Source organism: Elgaria multicarinata, chromosome 3 (assembly GCF_023053635.1).
Source record: "Elgaria multicarinata webbii isolate HBS135686 ecotype San Diego chromosome 3, rElgMul1.1.pri, whole genome shotgun sequence".
Lineage (NCBI taxonomy): Eukaryota > Metazoa > Chordata > Lepidosauria > Squamata > Anguidae > Elgaria > Elgaria multicarinata.
The window spans coordinates 88,124,865-88,144,344 of record NC_086173.1 but is presented as its reverse complement, the minus strand read 5'-3'; the positions used below and the strand labels follow the sequence as shown (position 1 = coordinate 88,144,344).

The 19,480-nt window shown below is 39.6% G+C and overlaps 1 protein-coding gene across 2 annotated transcripts in view; it reads left to right on the top strand.

The window, feature by feature from the left end:
* The first annotated feature begins 5,024 nt into the window (after positions 1 to 5,024).
* Positions 5,025 to 19,480, top strand: part of RNF130 (ring finger protein 130) — a 61,766-nt gene continuing 47,310 nt past the window's right edge. The window contains exons 1-2 of one of the 2 annotated variants that reach the window (XM_063120849.1): positions 5,025 to 5,953; positions 18,186 to 18,380. In XM_063120849.1, the coding sequence (XP_062976919.1) occupies positions 5,695 to 5,953; positions 18,186 to 18,380 (454 nt within the window). In that variant the 5' untranslated portion in view covers positions 5,025 to 5,694. The remainder of the gene's footprint in view (positions 5,954 to 18,185; positions 18,381 to 19,480) is intronic. The other variant, XM_063120848.1, reaches the window with a different exon arrangement.

Here is a 19,480-nt window from a genome sequence, read left to right as displayed (position 1 = left end):
AATAGCTGCAGGATAAGATAGAATATCACTAAAGCAGTACTATTGAGTAATTGCAGGATCAGGATGAATGTTTATGGGGTGATATAGCTAAATATCTGTAGAATCAGAAAGAATGCCCACAGATCAGGTAAGTAATTGCAGGACCAGGATGGATGTCAACACTGTAACACAGCTAAGTAGCTGCAGGATAAATGGCAACGCAGTGGTGCAAGATGTAGGTAAATAGCTGTGGGGCCAAGGTGATCCTGTACCAAGTTTGCTGTGGAGGTGGGAAAGTGTTTACTTGTCCTCCTGGTCTTATACTTTCCTGTCTGTTTTACTGTGCTTAGCAGCCAGTCCTCTGATTCAACTCCTTGACCTTGTAATCCATTCACTGGTCCCTTTCCCTTACTGCTACCTCCTTTTGTACCTTCTAGTTTTTATTCCTTGTCTTTCTAGCCCCAACTTCTGAGCTTTTTTGCTCCTGCTTTGTCTTTCTTCTCCCCTTGCTCTTCCAGCATTCTGACTCTCATCCTGTGCTTCTGACTCACCCCCTCCTTCTCCCTCAGAAGAGCCCTTATCCTGATTCCATTTCCTTCCTTTTATCTAGCCCTACCTGTCACTGGCTACTGTTGCTGGGCAACCCAGGAAACTTGAGGGATTGTACTGCGAACCCTGACGGCTCCTCACACATATGGTACATATGGTGGTATTATTCGTGTGTATCCAACACTTCCTCTAAGGAACTCAGAACAAACATTGGTTAATGTGATTGATTCACAACAACTCTGTGAGTTAATTTAAGCTGAAATATAGTGATTTGCTGAAGACCACCCAATGAGCATCATGGCTGAGCAGAGATTAGAAGCTTAGTTTCCTAGTCAAAATATCTACTATATTCAGTATAGTACTCTGATTCTTGCTGTGCAACTTAAAAAATATAAAGAGCTTTAAATTAGCCATTATTCACTTCCCTAACTCTGTCTCCTCCTTTACGTGAATTTATTTTCTTGGTATCAAACAAGGGCTTTCATTTGAAAAAAAAGACCTCCATGTTGGTCCTGATGCATGAGCCCCCAAATTACAAAACAAACAGTTATCTGAGCCAACTATTTATTCATATGGTTGACAAAAACCTATTATTTAGTGTCATAAATGGTTATCTTAGATAGGAGTCCCCAACCTTTATGGGTTAGTGGGCACATTTAGAATTTTGCAAAAGTATTATGGGCACTCAAAAAAAATGACTGCCATGGCTGGTGGGGAGACTTGCCCATTCACGAAATGGCTGCCATAGTGGGCATGGCTGCTCACACAACACCCATTTCATAGAAGGCAAACTGTTGAGACAAAAAGAAAAACAACTTGCCCAAGAAAGTAAGTACAAAGCAGAGGTGGGGGCTGAACGCCAAAACACAAATAACGTCACAGGCAAAACACCCCTCCTTGCTCTGCATCCCTCTAGCCCCTTCGGATACTCTTTACCATCCCAAACTACCTGAACTGATGTTTTCAGGAAGGGAGTCTGAGGAACTGAGGCAAATAGTGGTGACAAAAGATGAAGTTCTCAACCTTATTGACAAACTGAAAGCAAATAAATCACCAGGCCCAGATAGTATCCATCCTAGAGTTCTCAAAAAACTCAAATATGAAATTGCGGACCTCCTCACAAAAATATGCAATATGTCCCTAAGCTCAGCCTCTGTACCAGAGGACTGGAAGATGGCCAATGTAACACCAATTTACCATCCCAAATTACATTTTTATTTTTTTCTGGGTGTCTGGGCTGCAGCCACTCACCATTTTCATTTTCTAAGAATGTCTCTAGGGCCCATGTGGGCATTCTTGAAATTAAAAATGGTGCTAGAGATCAGCATTTCATTTTGCAGCGTGCCAGCTTCCCAGTTAATTTTTTAAAATTAAAATTAGCTATGCAGAGCAGGGAACATGGCAGGTGCCAAGTGTGGTGTCCATGTTCACCACTTGGAGACTCTAGTCTTAGATCCTCAGATACAGTTCAGAAGCATTAGGTAAGCTTCTATCAAAGAATGTTGGCAGCAGTGCTTGGTTTATTCTTTTGTTAAAGAAATTGAGTATGTCAATGGCCGCATACTGTATCAGATCAAAGTTTTTTCCAGCCCAATTTGTGGACTTTTCCACATCCTTCTGATTTTTTCTTTTAGTGCATCCATGTCTGACTGTGCTGCAAATATATGGGTTGACCTATCTCACTCTCATATGGAAAAGCATGCTGATAGCGCTATAGCACTATTCACATCCCATCCACTTTTCATCCTACAGGCTAGGTTCTTTATGGTTTAACTGATTCATAGCTTAATCCACAGTCCAGTTAAGCAGACATAGTATCATTGTAAATTGATTCAGGGAGCAATCCTATGCATATTTAGAGAATGCTGGGAGTTGTAGGACATTTTTTCTATCTAAATATCCATAGGATTTTGCCCTTAGCCCCACATAGGAAACTGACTTACACTAAATCAAACCTTTGGTCCATTGTCTAGGCTGTCTGGTAGAGGTTCTCCAGTGTTTTAGGCAGGAATCTCTCTTGGCTCCACTGGAGATGCTAGGGATTGAACCTGGGACTTTTTGCATGCAAAGCATTTACTCTACCATTAGGTTCAGTACTGCCAAACACTTAAAAGTTGTGAATTGTGTTACCAGTTCATCTAGGAAGGGCCTAGCTTGCAGGACATGAAACAGAATGCTATGAAGCAGGGTGATTTCACTCCAACAAAAGCTGTGCTACTAGGGAAATACATAGATAGATCTTTCAAATGATGCCACCACCCACACATACACTTCTGTTCCTGAAATCTTGGTTTGTGAATGACTTTTTCTGGGATGGTGATTAGTCTTTAGTATCATCATTAAAAAGTGTACACCTGTAGATGAAAAACAATTAACCCCATGATTCTGGTGTATTCATGATTGTAGGGTTAGGGATGTTCCATGCTCTGATAATTACAAAGATAACTAATAACCACAAGAAAAGGAACAGCTCGTTTGTTATACATGCTGTAATAGTTATGTGATTTATGTGTTAAAATAAGTTCCAGCACAATCCTATACATACTTACTCAGAAGAAAATTTCAATGGGTTCTTTCCCTAGGTATCTGCATACATTGAAAGTTCCTTCTAAACAAAATACATAGCATTGCATGGGTATGAATTTATCTCACTTTCCAATCAAGATTGTCTCCCAACGAGCATAGTTAAAATTCAGACAAAAGTATAATATAATTAGGGATGTGCATGTTTGTGCTTATGGGGAAGTCTAGGATCTACACTACTACTTTATAAAAGTTTATAATGGTTTAAACAACTGTTCAGGCTCAGGACACATTACATATACTGTTTTCAAACCATTTTCAAAGTGTTATATCCTGCTTGGTGTAGATCAGTTGGTGATACATCTAGGCTCTTCCCTCCAAGTGCACAAAGACAAAACTAAAAGCACTTTATTCATTTTATTTAAAACTATTTGCATTGCTGCTCAATATTCTAAGATCTCTTAAGCCATATCACATGCAATATAGGATAATAAATACATTTTTAAAAGTTACAAAAACAATGGAACAGAACAGTGGAATTACACATCAGGAAATAGATGAACGTTCAGGACCTGTCTGAAGGTAAAAATGCTAACATGGAGAAACATCCCTTCCATGAATCTGCTATGTGGCCTGTCTTTCTCATGAGGGTGATGGCTAATATAGTAAAAGTAAAATAATAGTAGCAATAAGAAAAAGTTTGCATCATTACACAGAATACCCCTAAAAATAATGATGATGCAGGAACATAATCATCAGAGCACTCGACATATGTGGTTTCCGCCTATTAAAAAGATGCCAAACAGGTGTTTACAATATACATTATCTGTGGACCAAGTATGTGAACATCACCAACACGAGATAACTGTTCTCTGGAAATTATGAGGTGATTTCTAGCTGAAAGAGAAGTTAACTAGATAATTCTCCCATAAATAATAGAAAGAACGGGGTTTTTTTTATTTCACAGCGAAATATATAAATCTGTGAAAGGTACAATGTAATAATCTGAGGGATTTTAGAGAGGACTGACTAGAAATGTAATAATGGATGAGGTAAACCGACTGAGTGAAATTATTTGGCTGAGGGGAAGAAGTGACAGACAGACGGCGCTTCCACTCTCAGAGGAGGACCTCATCACATTGGTTCAGAAGGAATTATCCGCCATTTCGATTGGCTGGCAACGTTGGGGAAGGGGGATGGTGTCAGAGATGGTGCTGGGGGAGCACCCGTCAATCCTCCCTCGTGGGGCGGGATTGGGTTACGTTTGATCCGAAATTGTAAAGCAGAAACGCAGAATTCGCAGCCTTCGTGCCGGCTGCCTTTCCCCACTTTGCTGTTAAGCGCACGAAAATCCCCATCGCCGCCTTTCTTTCCAAACCCCGCATAAGCCAACTATTTTTAACTAGCCACGCCTCGCAGGGGTCATGGCTGGCCGGCTGCCTCAGCCTTCCGGACTCTTAGACACGCCCCTTCTCGTCTCTTAGGTAGGAGTGGGTGTGACTTTTCTCTGGAGTTCCCGCCCACCTCCTCGTGGCGGTGAGGGAGGGCCAGCATTGTGTTGGCGCAGTGCGCCTGCGCACTCTGCGCGAGAACCTAGCCGGCAGGTTGCAGTTGGTGGTTCCGCCATCGGATTCCGCTCGGGCGCTGGCGGCTGCCGTTGTTCTAATTGTGAGGAAAGGAAGGCAAAGGCTGGCGGTTGCTCGGTGGGTGGGGCCGCGGGCGCTGCGAGTTCCCCTTTAGCTTTTGAGCGCGTGGCCGGGCTTAGAGGGGCCACGAAGCGGTCGGAGCCGAGCAGCCTCCATGGAGCTCCCGCCGCAATCGCTCGCCTGGGGAGGAGGATCTGTCGAGGCTGCGTCCGAAGTTGGGCTTCGCGTCGGGACCCAACAACAAGCCTGAGGGTGACCGCCGGCTGCGAAGCCTCCGGGCCGAGTCGCAGCAGCACCACCAGCCCTGGAGGAGACGGCGGCGTTGGCGTTTGGCTCCCTTCTGGTGTGCTCCGAGCACAGCGACGACGCTGAATAACTACCCTCTTGCTTCCCTCAGTATTCTTCTCCGGTTGGACTGTCGGGGGCTCCTTCCTTTTTTGGCCGACCCCGGAGAAATAAAGCGCCTCCAGAGTGGCCGGCGCCACCAGCTGCGCTTCTTTGCTTTCTTCTTCCGTCGACTCCCTGGCTGAAATTCAGAGGAAGCCGCAGGAGAGGCAGGCCCCAAAGCAGCGCCCCTTCGGAAATCTGTAGTGAGGGGCGGCTTGGCCTCTTGAGCTTCATCTTTTGCTTACAGCATTTGGATACGAGTGTGACCCCCCCCCCCCAAACCCCGCTTTAAAGAAGCTCTTGTCCGTCGTGTGTCTTCCACCAGTATTGCTTAGAATATATCGGCTTCTTCGCTCTGATTTGTTTCCACGTTTTTAAATTGAGAGTATCTCCCCACCCCGCCGCCGCCAATATCATCTTAAGCTTCCTCAGAAGGCTTAAGCGGATGAATGGATGGAAAGGGCCAAGCATTTAGAATTTCTGAATTGCCTCTTCATGTGATTATAATCCATTTTGACACTTGTATGGAATAACATGCATTTATGCACACGATAAGCATAAATATTTTATTCAGGAGAATTTTTGAAGATAATAATTTTTAGGGCTGAAAATGTTCCTAAAACGGGTTTTGCCTTATTGGAACTATTTATCCTCTGTGCCCATTTTGGTCCTGTTTAACTGTTATGCTCTCCTAGCTAGTGCAGATAATACTAACCAAGCATATTATACAGCGCTCATAAATGTGACAGTACTGAATCCTGATCGATCAGCACCTACTTTGCTAATACTTGAGCGTGGACGCTATGGGCAGGATTCTCCCAAAATAGCTGTTAAAGGCCTTCTTCTGGCACCTTTGCCAATCAATGGAGGTAAGGCTTTTCTATTACATTTCCGTAGTGTGAACTAGGCTGCATCTCTGCATTGTTAAACTTGGTTAACTGCATGTTTTAACGTTTATAGACACCTCCCCTTGCTCCAAATTTCATGGTTCAGGATGGGTTTTAATATTTCCATATTTAAATAATTGCAATGTTGGAAATCTGTAATACTTTGGGGCTGGCTGTGGAGATGATGATGATGATTGTTTACAATATTTATATACTGCTCCATATCTAAAATAGATTCTGGAGTGGTCACATAGAAATGACAGTTTGAGTGATTTCATGCTTGATGCCTTTTAGGTGTACATTTAAAAATATGTGAAGTAGTCTTAACATACACATGGTTGGAAACACAGGTATCATATTCCCAGATATTTCCGTAGACTGTTGCAGAAAACCAGTGAAGAGTATTGTGGCACTTTAAAGGCTAATAAATGTATTATATATATGTACTCTCATCAGCCAGCTGGGATTGGATGAAGTTACCTGTTGAATTGTCCCTCAGAGGTAAATCTTGGTTTGCTGTCATGTAATGTGTGAAATGGCACTTAATGGGAATTCAACGGCATTGATCAGAAGATAGATGTGGAAGTGTTTCACATAAAAATCTAGCAGTGCACCACAGTGGCTCCTATACAAAAAAAGTTACTGAATGTCATGTTCTTGGAGAATATAAAATTCAAAGCTAATATTTCTGTTGGTCATTCTAACATCTGTTGGTGTGCATTGTATCCAATACCATCATCAGCTGATCCAAGTTAAATCAGCGATATCTATTTAGGGTGCGTGGCTGGATGGGGAATGCTGGGAGTTGCAGGACTTTTTCTATCTAAATATGCATAGGATTGCACCCTTAGTACTTCAGATTTTCATTGCTGGTTCTAGAAAAGAAAAGGGGTGAAGAGAAGGAGAACTCAGCTAGCAAAGTGCTGTTTTGAGTAACTTGAAGAGATTTGCAGCGTTCAATTAAGTTTCCTCACTATCTTCTGTGCAATGGTTTTACGTTTCTAAGCTGCTGAGAATTGGTTCAGTTGCTCTGTGCAGCATTGTTGACTAACATATTAAAACTAGCTTGCTTATAAAGTTGCCACATGTTCCATCCTAGTTATTAGAGGCATCGTTTGAACTTGTTTGGTGCATTAAATTATATAGGAAGTGTAATTAGTGTTCTGCACTTAATGGGTTGAATCCAGATTTAGGCATGTGCAACTGGGCTGGCTGAAGCAGTTACCCTCCCTGCAGTGCAGGGGGGGGGGGGGGATCTTGGAAAATTGAGTGGAGGCATCTTTCATGAGCAGAGAGAGGCCTTACATCCACAGCAGGCAGATCCTGGATTCAACCCAATATTTGTTAAAATGGTTCTGGATCCTCATACCCATACATGATAAATAAAGGTACAAGTATGGTATGCATATTTATTTAAAATATTTTTTCTGCCTTTCAGTATAAATTGTAAAAAGTAATAATAGCAAAATCAGTAAATATGGCAAGTGATATGTGTGAAGCACGTATTGGACTTACATACTATTGTACTTTCAGAATATGTTAACATTCTTCTTCAATTTAAGAAGAGCCATGCTGGATCAGATGAAGGGTCCAATCTAGTCCCACATTCTGTTCACACAGTGGCCAACCAGTTTTCCACAGAAAACCCACAAACAGGACATGAGTGCAACTTCCTGCCCATGTTCCTGAGCGCCAGGTATAGATAGACATAACTGCCTCTGAAATTGGAGGTAACTAACCCCCTTTTAAAGTCATCCAAACTGGTGGCCATCACCATGTCTTGTAGAAAATTCCATAGTTTAACTATGCGCTGTGTGAAGGTTGAGACAATGCCACATGGGCCTACCCCAGGAGGTCATTTGAAAGTTCCAAGCGATAACAGAAGGCTCAGTGGCTCATTGAAGCCAATCTGGCCTCCACGTAAAATGATGTCTATGTTTGGTAAGCAACACAACATTCATTTTATTTTCCAATCTTTTAAACTAAGACTTTTGCATCTCCCAATATTAAGTGCATCCAAACCAAACAATAATTTCATGTCTAACATTTGTTGGAAATAACTTAATTGCATTTTTATTCGCTTTTGAAATTTCAGGACCACTTCTGAACTCATTTACAACACCATATGTCGTTTGGTACCACCCCGATTGTTGAATGCCCTCCTCCTGGTGGCCCGACTGCCGCATATGCTGACTTTGTTTCAGCACCAAGTAAAATATGGCCTTTTATCAAAGACTTTGGCTAAATTTGCCTAAAGTTGCACATAGTTTTAATTGGTTTTTACAGTTTTTAAATCTTTTACTGGTATTAGCTTGCTAATGGTTTAATATGTTTTTAGCTGTGCAAATTACTGTTTCATGTTGGTTGAATTGATTTTATCTGTATGCTGTCCTGAGATCCCAATGATATAGGGCAGGATACAAATGTTTTAATAAATAAATAAAAACATACCATTTAATGTTATGCTAATGTTAACATAAAACAGGAGCAAAACAATTCTTGTCAATTTCAAGGAGCTAAAAAGCCTTTTAGAATAATAGTACTTTCACATGGTATCTAAAACTATGAAGTAATGACTAGTGACTTCCTTGGGGGAGAAAGATCCAATGCTGTGGCACCAGCACAAACAAAAGGCTGTTCTATAGCCATGATTCTGGTTTCCATGGAAGTCATATCTGAAATATGGTCTTGATGGAAGTTATCATTTAGTGGAGAAGTTCATATAAGAGATATTCCTAAAATATACTGGTTCTAGGCCATGTAGGGCTTGACAGATAATAGCTAGAACTTCAAATCTAGGAAAAAACTATAAGTTAATGCAACTGAGAGGAAATATATGCAGTATACCCTGCTCTAGCTTAACAAGCAAGAGTGGAGGTGTTCTGCATCAGCTGTAGCTTCTAAAGTTTAGATAATAGTGGCAGCATCCTTGCATACTAAGGCCGACATCCAAAGTTGCATGAGTGCATCTTCTCTCATGCAACAGAATTTCTCTTCCCCCATGTGACTTCAGAGGCTCCCACAATGTTCCTGAAGAGATTTTGGAGATGTGGAGGGGATGCAGAGAGGGGAGGGGAAATCTATTCCACCAACAATATCTGATTCACTGGTGGACAGACACTGTTGGATTTCACCTTAAATAGCTAATCAGCATATCATGTATGATTATAAGTAGCCTGTCTATGATTGCCATTTGTTCCTCAGAAGCAAAACTGAGTCTAGGAGCATTCAGTCTATAAAACTGTTCATTCAGAGGAACTATCTAAAACAGGGTCTAGCCTTTCCCAAATAACAGGCTGCTGTAAAAAATGAAATATTTTTTTAAATGTTTCCATTAATTACTGTTGTATTAGTTTAGAAACTCTTGGGTAAATCTGAAAACCAAGAAGTGTCCCAGTTCCGGTCATGAATACCTCACAATGTCTAATGTCCCAGGTTTTTCAAAATTCACAAGGTACCCAAGACATTGTGAGGTACCATTCTATTTGACACAATAATCTGATGCCCAAGACATTTGCAAAATGTGTTTATACCTGTATAGGAGCAGATTCTGGTATGTGGTAGCTTGAATTTTTACCACACCAAAACCTATTTAGAAAAAAGGAAACTTTTTACACCTGGATGTAAATGTAGGATTTTATAGCCCAAGTGCACAATAAACATAAAATTTAGTGGAAAGTGAAATTATAGAAAGAATAATTAAATAATTAAAATACTTACTAAGATTAGGGTATGTGAATAAGGGTCAGGAGAAGAATATATAAATTAGTAAATGCAGTTTTGTTGTCAGAACTCTGTAAGATACAGGCCTGTAAATTTTTTTCTATGCCCTAATTTCACATGGGCTTTCTTCTTACCGCTCTTTTCTCTGATTTTCTCTGTCTTTGTGCTCTTTCTCTTAGCAATTTATTTTAACTTGCCATGATTCAACTCCATACGCTATTTTATTTTTCTTCCATTGAAATTAACCGTATGTGAATATTGGCATTGGCTTGTTCTAAACATTTAAAATTTGATTGGGATCAGTTTTAATATGCATCCTGAAATAGTTGTATAAGGTTATCTGTAACATTCTGTATTTCATATTCTCTTCTGAAAGTAATGGATTTTAAGAAATTATTGATAAGAGAGTTTAATCCGAATCCTTTAGAAGGAGAATGCGGTCAAAAACGTTTCAGTCACCATTTGTCTGGATTCAGCTTTAGTCAGCTTGCTTGCATTCAGCCAGAGTAATTGATCAGGCTGCAAAACATGGGTTGAGTGATTCTTTGCATACTGATAGTTCTAAAGTTTGTCTATATGTATCCCAGTGATTGTATATGCAAATTGAAAGATAGGGACATGGTCAATAGCATCATGTACATGGATAGCACAATAATGATGATAATAATATTAATAATGATAATGGTCCTACATTGTACTAGTTGGGATGAGTGTGGTGTGAGACTGCATCCTACCTTCTTCCCTCTTCGTGATGATATACACACAGATTAATCATGGTAATCGGTACTAACAGGCAGTTTGTGCCTCTGAAGGGAGACTCCTTATGCAATCTGAAATCCATCTTGTCTTCTCTCTCCCCGTTTGTACTTGTCCCTCACTTAAAAAGCCAGGTCAAGACTTTTCTCTTCTCTCAGGCATTTAACAGCATTTAACAATTCTACGTTTTTTGTTTTTTTAACAGACCTCAGAACTGTTGTGTTAAAATGGATACCGTTGTTTTTATACTGTTGTTTTTATGTTTTTGATGGTTTAAAATTTTTGTATACTTTTTAATGCTCACTGTTTTAAACTGTTGTAAACCGCCCAGAGAGCTTTGGCTATGGGGCGGTATAAATGTAATAAATAAATAAAATAAGGGTAGAATAGCCTTATTATACATTTCCTTATTAGGCAGAGATCAAAAAGGACAGAACATGAATAATTTTTTTACTTAACTCATTTTCAATCAACTTTCTGAACTGAAAACTTTCAAAGCAGTTCTTTTGTCCTTTATTTATAGGTAACTTCCATTTTGAATTCAAAACAATAACGTGGCCTACTGTGTTTTTTTCTTTTTTTGCAGTTTAAGTGAGTTTACATTTCTTTCAATTAGTCAACATGAGGGATCATGAAATTCCAGCCCTCCAAATTATTGCAGTTTTAAAATGGTATAATAATTGAAATTTGCTGTCATCAATTACCAGGCTAGTTCAATAATTATTGGAAAAATCGATATACATCAGCATTTAACCTATTCCTATTTTTTCCTTGAATTGATCCAGCTAGTACTATTTCATATTGGGTTCATTGTTTAATAGTTCATATAACAGAGAAACAGAATTTGTAAATTACAGAATAGGCATGTCTAAGAAAATAAATGGTACATGTGGTTGATCTTTAATATTTTGTGATGTGATTGATTAACCTTAATAAATTGTATGTGTTTTTCCAATCTCTGCAATTGCATCAGGTGTCCCTTTGATATCATCCATTCTCTGTTGTGAGCTAACTGTGAAGATTCACTCTCTTAACACAGTGATTGAGTGCTTCTTCACAAGACACACTGTAGCAGTGGGACAAGCACTTGAAAATTCTGTCTGCCCCTTAAATGCAGGACTCAGCCTTCTATATCTAATGAATCAAAAGTGAAATTTATCTGTGAAAGTACAGCAAAGGCTGAATCTTGTACATGGTAGCAGTTACATGGCACCATCTGGAAAGCTAGGAGTTGGAACTTGAAAGAGTTTGATTTGTTACTACATGCCTTATGATTGTGTGAGATCTCTGAGAATAAAGGGTCTTGCTTTAGTAATGTGATTGAGAGTAGTGTGATACTAGCTAGTTTATATTTATTTGCCTGGGAAGTTGTCCAAATTCTTGAGGGTAATGAAATTGTAATTGTATTAATGTAAAGTAAGAGTAGCAAAGATTGTGCCTTTATGGATGCATGGTCTGTTGACCTGAATTGTCTGGTCCCCTGGTGAGAGCTATGAGATTAGTGTGTACCAGAGACAGGGCCTTTTCTGTGGTGGCTGTATATCTTGGGAATGCTTTCCCCTGGGAAATGCATATGGCCCCCTCTTTGCTGGCCTTTAGGAGGCTTTTAAAGACCTTTTCATTCCAATCTGCATTTGACTAATTTCAGTGTACTATGTTAACTGAGGTTTTATCTGCTGCTGCTATCCTACTGCTTTATTTGTTGTTTTATATTTTGTTGTTTATGCTTTAATTTATTTATATTTTAAAATATGATGTGATCTATTTTGTGAGGGGTTTACCCTGCAAAATAGGTTAAGAACCTATTATTATTGATATAACAAAAATCTCTAATCTCAACAGGGTCTTCTTTCTGAATAAATCAAATACAAGTTTTTTTTTAAATCTAAGGCTGAATAACAGCTCCGCTACTTAAGTTCACCGGTGGAAAACTTGTTCAGTTCCCAGCTACACTGAAACCACACTTTAAATGGAAAAATTGCATCTGATGTATGAAGGCCAAAAACACCTTGGTACTTAATTTTTGTGATTAGTATTTTATTGGCAAAAACTACAACTGAAGCTAGATCTGGGTTGACCTGGACATAACTGGAGTTTTTGCCAAAGGTGGGCAGTGTTACCGCTGAACCACAATGGTGAAGCTGCATTTCTTTGATGAGTGATTTTTTTTTTTAGCAAGAACTCTTTATGAAAATAAATAATATCTGAAAGAAACATAACATGAAAGGACACAGCTAATGATATGTTGCTAATTTGTTAACTATAAACCATCTGCTGCCCTCCAGATGTGGTGAACTACCACTCCCATATCTCCTGACAGTCTGACCAATGGTTATGCTGGCTGTGAATGATGGGTGTTATAGTCAGTTGAGCAAGTACTGCTGCTTCTTTAGATAGTACATTATGGTAAGAACCAAATTTTAGCTGTAAGCAAAACTCATGTAATTTACTAAGCAAATACATAGATGTGAGAGAAAAGAGTGTTGTGTCTATGTTTGATCTATTTGATATTGCAATCAAGGTAAGATATTAGCCTGCTATAGCAAGGCATTTGGTTCAACTTGCAGTAAGTAGTTTAATTTTATACAGAATAGCAATTAGAAGCAAAACATTCAAAATCTCATGAATTGCAGTGACTTTCCTTTAGAATGATTTCTTAAAAACTAAATCAGCAACTTCAAAGGAGACATGCCTAATTAAATCCAATATGTGTGTTCTGTTTTGCAGCAAGAATGTGAGAAAAGGAAACATGCTTGTTTATGAGTTAATGGAGCATGTATCTGAATGTTTATGTGAGATTGTTAATTTGACATTGCAGTTGAAATGGTAACTCCTAAAAAGATGATGCATGCTGCTAGGTAGATAACTGGTGCTGTTGCTTCTACCTTTTCTCTTGATATTTATTGTGGCATTTGCACAACAGAAGTGGGAACTACAACAAAATTTTGCAGAATGCAGTGCTTCTGATTTAGAATATGCCATTCCATCCCTATTTTTCCATTTCCCCTTCCCCAACAGTTAGTCAGCATTTTGTGTCCACTAAGCATGCTCAATCCTCAAGTTGCCTGCCCCTGATGGATATAATGATGACTCATTTCATACACTCAGCAGCCCCAGTGCAATAGCCTCAACGAATATGCAAAGTTGCTGATAGGTTTATATTAAGGTACCATTATATAAGCCAAGCTCTGTGACTTGTACAGCTGAAGTACTTCAAAAGGGACCACTGGGGTTGCACAAACCATAGTGGCTGTTTGTGCAACCTCACATGAAAACAACCATTTCATACAAATGGCTTGCTGCATGTGATTCTGGCTGTGACCCTACCAACAACAGTGAGCTCCAATAGGTAGGCTATATGAATTGGACCTATGATGAGAAGAATATCCAACCTTTGAGAAGAGAGATTCTTGGGTGTGTGTTTTTAAGGAGAGTGTAAATATAATATCCTACTTTTTATTTTAGAGAGCTGGTACTTCAGAGCCTCTGGGGGTGAAATTCGCATTTTATAATGGGTTTCCTCATTGAAAGTGTCATATGACGTATTTTAAAACGCCATTCAATGATGAACTACCTGGAAATATGCTTGGCTCTTATTTGTTAAGCAACTATGGTCCTAGTAACAGTTATTGTCCAAAATTAAGTTTGCAGTTCTTATCAATGCACTTTCAATGTCAGTCCATTGTGATAGTGGGATGATTGTAAATATTGTGGTCAGACTGGTTTCTTAACTTCTTAGAAAAAGACAGTGCAGTAAGTTAATATATCAGTAATTATTATATTATATAGAAGTAAGCTCAGTTGAAAGCAAATTTATTTCCAAATATGCTTAAGATTGATGTGCATTGCAATTTTAAGGAAATGTCTACAATTGAAACCATAACAAGCGGATAAACACTGCTAAGTTTTGCATTGCAGTGTTATTTTGCAGACCATTGTACTAGTGTGAGGTGCAGATTTCTGCTCTTGAGCTTATTGTGCTCCGAATTGTGTATGGACTAAAATACTTCAATTTGAAAATGCAACTGCTGGTCACAGGCAGAGCCTTCCTTGTTCTGTTAGACAAATTTCTTCCCTAAGCTCCGTTTCTTGTAGTTTAAGAGGTGAAACCTGAGGGCTTTAAAGAAGAATTACACTTTTCACAACTGTACGAGTTTGTTAAATGTAACCTCAAATGCCTCCAGCACTTAAAAACATAGAACAGATTTGGTTTCCACTAGGCACAGTAGCTACCAGAAGAGACACAAATATATAATTTTCTGAACTCCTAAAGGAGCATAAGGGATGCTTATTAGAATGACAGAAACATATGTTTCTGTAGCTTTTGGAACATCAGAAAGAATAAACTTGAGCATTGAACACCAAGTAGAAATGAATTAACTTATATGAAAGATGTGTCCTTGGCTAGCAGTTCTGCATGCAGTGTTAAATCAGAGGGCAGGATGAGTTTAGGTGGATTAATTCTAAATATTTTGAACCAGACAGGTTTTGCAAATAGCTTGAAATAAATGACCTAGATGTTGAATGTCCATTGTGAATGAGCTGGCTATAGCTATGCAGAAATGGCTTAGAAACTGAAATAGTTCAGGTAATAGAATTTGGCATCTTATTGAAAAGGGAGAAAACATTTTATATATTGAGCTTTTTGTACAATTGCAAAATGACATAAATGACATCAGACCACATCTTTTTTAATAAGTGATTTGTATAAGCTTGAAATTACTCTTAAATTGCTTTTCATTATGTTATGGAGACTTTCCAGAATATATATCCAGAGTCCTCGGCTTGGAGAAAATATACTTTACAAATGGATTCTGAATATCTGATCATAGATGACAGATGGTAATGGACAACTATTGACAATTAAACTTGCTGACATGGTTCTATGTCCCTTACAATGCTATTGATATGCCTGGCACTTGAGGTGTATAGTAGTCTCCCTTAGTTCCAGTAAGTTTTGGCAGGTACTATGAGAAGCTATGAATAAGTCAGAGATTGCTAGCCTGGTTGCCTTCCTAGTTTCCTGATACTTGCAGAGACACAACTTTGCTGATTATAGATTCCTCAATTAACTTTTATGGGACCTTGTTAATCGATGTTAAATGCTTGAATTTGTGTTAAGAAAATCTTAAGTCTTAAACAGTTTTTTACTTGCCTGGCAAGAAAGGGGATAGGGAGTGGAAGATGTGTTTTGTTCCAGCATGAAATCTAATTACTCTGTTAAGTCAATTCTTGACCTAGGAGAGGGGTAGGCAACCTTTGTGGGCCCATGGGCACATTTTGCCATTTGAAAATCTGTCTTGGGCACTACCACAAAATGGCTGCCATGGCCACCTGCCATCTTCATTTTCTAAGTACCCTATTTCTTCGATTCTAAGACGCACTTTTTTCCCCATATAAACATCTCTAAAAATGGGGTGCATCTTAGAATCGCGGGTGTGTCTTAGGTTTTTTTTTTCTGTTGGTGGTACTGAAATTAGTGTGCGTCTTACAATCGATGGCGTCTTACAATCGAAGAAATACGGTATGTACCTGAGCCCACTATGTATTCCAGAGGAATTAATGAGAAATGAAGATGGCAGTGGCTGGGGCCTCTCAGTTTGCTTTGAAGCTATCCAGCTGCCAGTAAGAAAATGTGTTAATTAAAAAAAACTGAGATGGGTAGAGCACCTTGGAGAGCTCATTCGTGCCTACAGGCCTCACATTCCCTATCCCTAGAGTTTGGGACTTCTGCAAAGTGGCTGAGGAAGGATGGTTCCAATTCCACTAACAAGGATTTGTTCGAGTGTTTTTCTGTAGTCAAGTGCCCTCTCCCCACTTTGATGTCTCACTGGTCTTTCATCCTGCTGCTGTGATGTACTGGGAACTGAGCAGGAATGGAAGTGCCACACCTGGAGTGTGTCAGAAATCAGCCCAGCTCTAAAGTGTTCTGACTATGTGCAGGCATAGAACTCATATGTGTATTTATTTTATTTATTTACAATATTTATATACCGCTCCCCATTAAAAATTTCAGAGCGATATACAAGATAAAATAAAATAAAAACAGAATGAAACACCTTAAAATACATTTTTAAAAGAAGCAAAATGAAAAGTGAACCGTGGCAGATGCATATGACCACTTAAAGAACCCATAGTTACGGATAAGCAACCTGTTCTTTTTGTCTTCCCCCTCTATCTATTTCTGTCACTACCCATATAACACGAAGTATTCTTTCTAGTAAATTCTATTCCCTGCTGCTTCTTTTTTAAGTGGTAGAACTAAGATAAAATGGAAATATGAAAGGGTAATTATTGTACAACACCTAACAAAATCTATTTTAACAGATGTTTGATAAATAAATGTTGTGACACACTTCTGCTGCTTTAATATTCTTAATTGTAGTACCCAAATGGATGAGAAATGCTGCACTAGGTAGGGCAACAGTAGTATGGGTAGGGAGGTCTTCGTTCAAACATTGTCATAATGAAGAAAAATTAGCGAGAACAAACTAGAACTCGTATTAACAGTTATAACATTGTTACACTCCTGCACCCCTGTCCTGGGAGAGGTGAACTTGCAGGGGCTTCAGCGCTTACTCCATCTTTGGTTTCCTAGAAGGAGGGCACTGGAGACTTATGGTGTTCCTTTCATGAAGGTTTATTTACACTGTGTTCAGGCCTACAACAACCCAATGCCAAGCAAACTGTGCTTCCTCTCCGTGGCCCAGCAGATCTATTGCCAAGGCAAAAGATATTCTCCTTTTGTGACAGATTCAGCCTTCCCCAGATTCATTTCCTCCTATCCCTTCAAGTCTTCTAGAACAGACAGGTTGCCCATTTAGGAATTACAGTGTGGTGGGTGAGTGAGGGGAATACTCAATCTCTTTTACTCAGAGACACTGAATTGTAAGGGGTCCTTGGAGGTAATTTTGGCTGATACCAAACACATAATATATTCAGTTAAATCCAATAGTTAAGAAAGCCATAGGCTTTTTAAATCAGCTTTCATGTGACAATAAGCAACATATGCATGGACATTAAGCAACATATGCTGAATGGGATGTTTCTCATTAGTATTCTGGGGGGAAATGCCTGAAATGCATTTCTTGAATCATGAAAGGGTTTATGGGTTAAACATAGGTTATTCTAGAGTTATCTAAGAATTGTTTAACCCCTCAAGTAACCCAGAACACCCTGTTTGCATGACACAAGCCATGGCATGCCCCTTCATTGGCTTGCATATTCAAAATGTTGGCCAGCCCGCATCCTGGAGCCCTGCAGGTGCATTAACCCACTGTGGCTTATGATGTAAGAAGTGAACCAACTTAGTACTGTAATCTACAGAGACGCAGGCCAGATTCATACGATCAGCAGGAGAAGCTACACAGTACGGGTTGTTTCACCTGTCCATGCCTACTATTTGCTTAATTACTCCCACCAAGTTGTAGGTTGCCATGTCGTTCTAACCTTTGGCACAGTGGCCTCTAACGCACCCAACACCCCATGGCTTATGGAAGGGCTTGTGGGGTGGGTTAGAAGCCACCACGCGCCAGATTTGTATGACATGGCAACCCTCAACACAGCACCCTGATTTTGTGAACCTCGACATCATTAACACTTGCAGATTAATATTTAGTTTTTAAAATAGCTTTCTGTAATATGTGTGCATGTAGGAACAGTTTGAGCCATCAATCTGTTCTTAGGGGTTTTTTAACCTTTATGAGCAATTTCTACTGGGTGTTGTTTTTTTTAGTTGCAGATCGTTTAGGCTGTGATCCACGAACACGGTTTCAAGTTCCTCCAAATACCAAACAATGGATCGCTCTGCTGCAGCGAGGAAATTGCACCTTTAGACAAAAAATACTGCGGGCAGCTTTACAAAATGCTTCAGCTGTGGTAATTTACAACAATGTATCCGGTGAAGAGCCTGTCACTATGACTCATCAAGGTAAAAGCTAGGATGCCAGATCCTCCTTTCTCTCTCCCTTCTTCTAGTTGTATTCAAATATATAAATATGTGATTTATTTTCAGAAGGCATTCCCAAATACTTTATAGTGGACAATGAATACAAATCTTGTGTTTATCCATTATGCAAGTCAATTTTTTTCAACTTTATGATTGTCAAAATGCTAGACAGAGTGCCTGATCTAGTAGTCTCCACTAACTGCTATGTGACCATAGCACATTGTCTTGTCTGTTTTTTGTGTACATAACACACTCATGGCAGTGAAGGGAAGAATGTGCTGAGATTGATACCTGCCACAGGAAAGACTGGAAGAAAAGAGGGGCAGACATTTGGAGCAAAGTGTAGGTAATCATCTCCTTCAGTATACACTTGCGAGGTTGGATTAACCATTATCAAACTTTTTATAAAAGGCACATAGGAATCTTTCACAAAACAGTGATTCTGATTAGCTGGATCTCAAACTATAACTGGGTTCACACAACACACCAAACTACGATGAGTTATTTTTCTAAAACAACCCATGGTGGGTTAGCACGTTGCCTGAAAACAGACCGGTTTTATCAGGGTGTGTTGTTTTTCCCAAAAACCTACCCTGATAGCCCATGGTCTGTTGTAGGTGTTATTTTACCCACAATGGGTTGATGTGTTGCCCAAACACGGACATGCCAACCCATCATGAGTAAGGGCATCAGGCACCAAGCCACTCAGCCAGAATGGAAGAAACCCCTGCCACTCTTTCCAAGCGTGGCAACAATTGCAGCCAAACTGCTGCCAGTGCCCCTTTCCTCTTGTCAGCAGCAGCCCCTCCAAAGTTCCCAAACAGCACTTCAGAGGGGCCTCTGGCTCCCGCCAAGCCTCCCATCCCCACTTTGACTGCGATCACGATTGTTAGTTGGAGCCCTCTTTAAATTTTTCAAATTTTTTGCACAAAAACAAGGCTAGGGATTTTTTTCCCCATTTTTGCAAATGGCCCATTAATTTTTTTAAATTTATTTCTGTTATTCGCAGTTGTGCACTTCCACAACAGCAGGTATCCAAAATATCAGGGCTTGCCTTGGTTGTTCATGTTTGACAGTCAAGG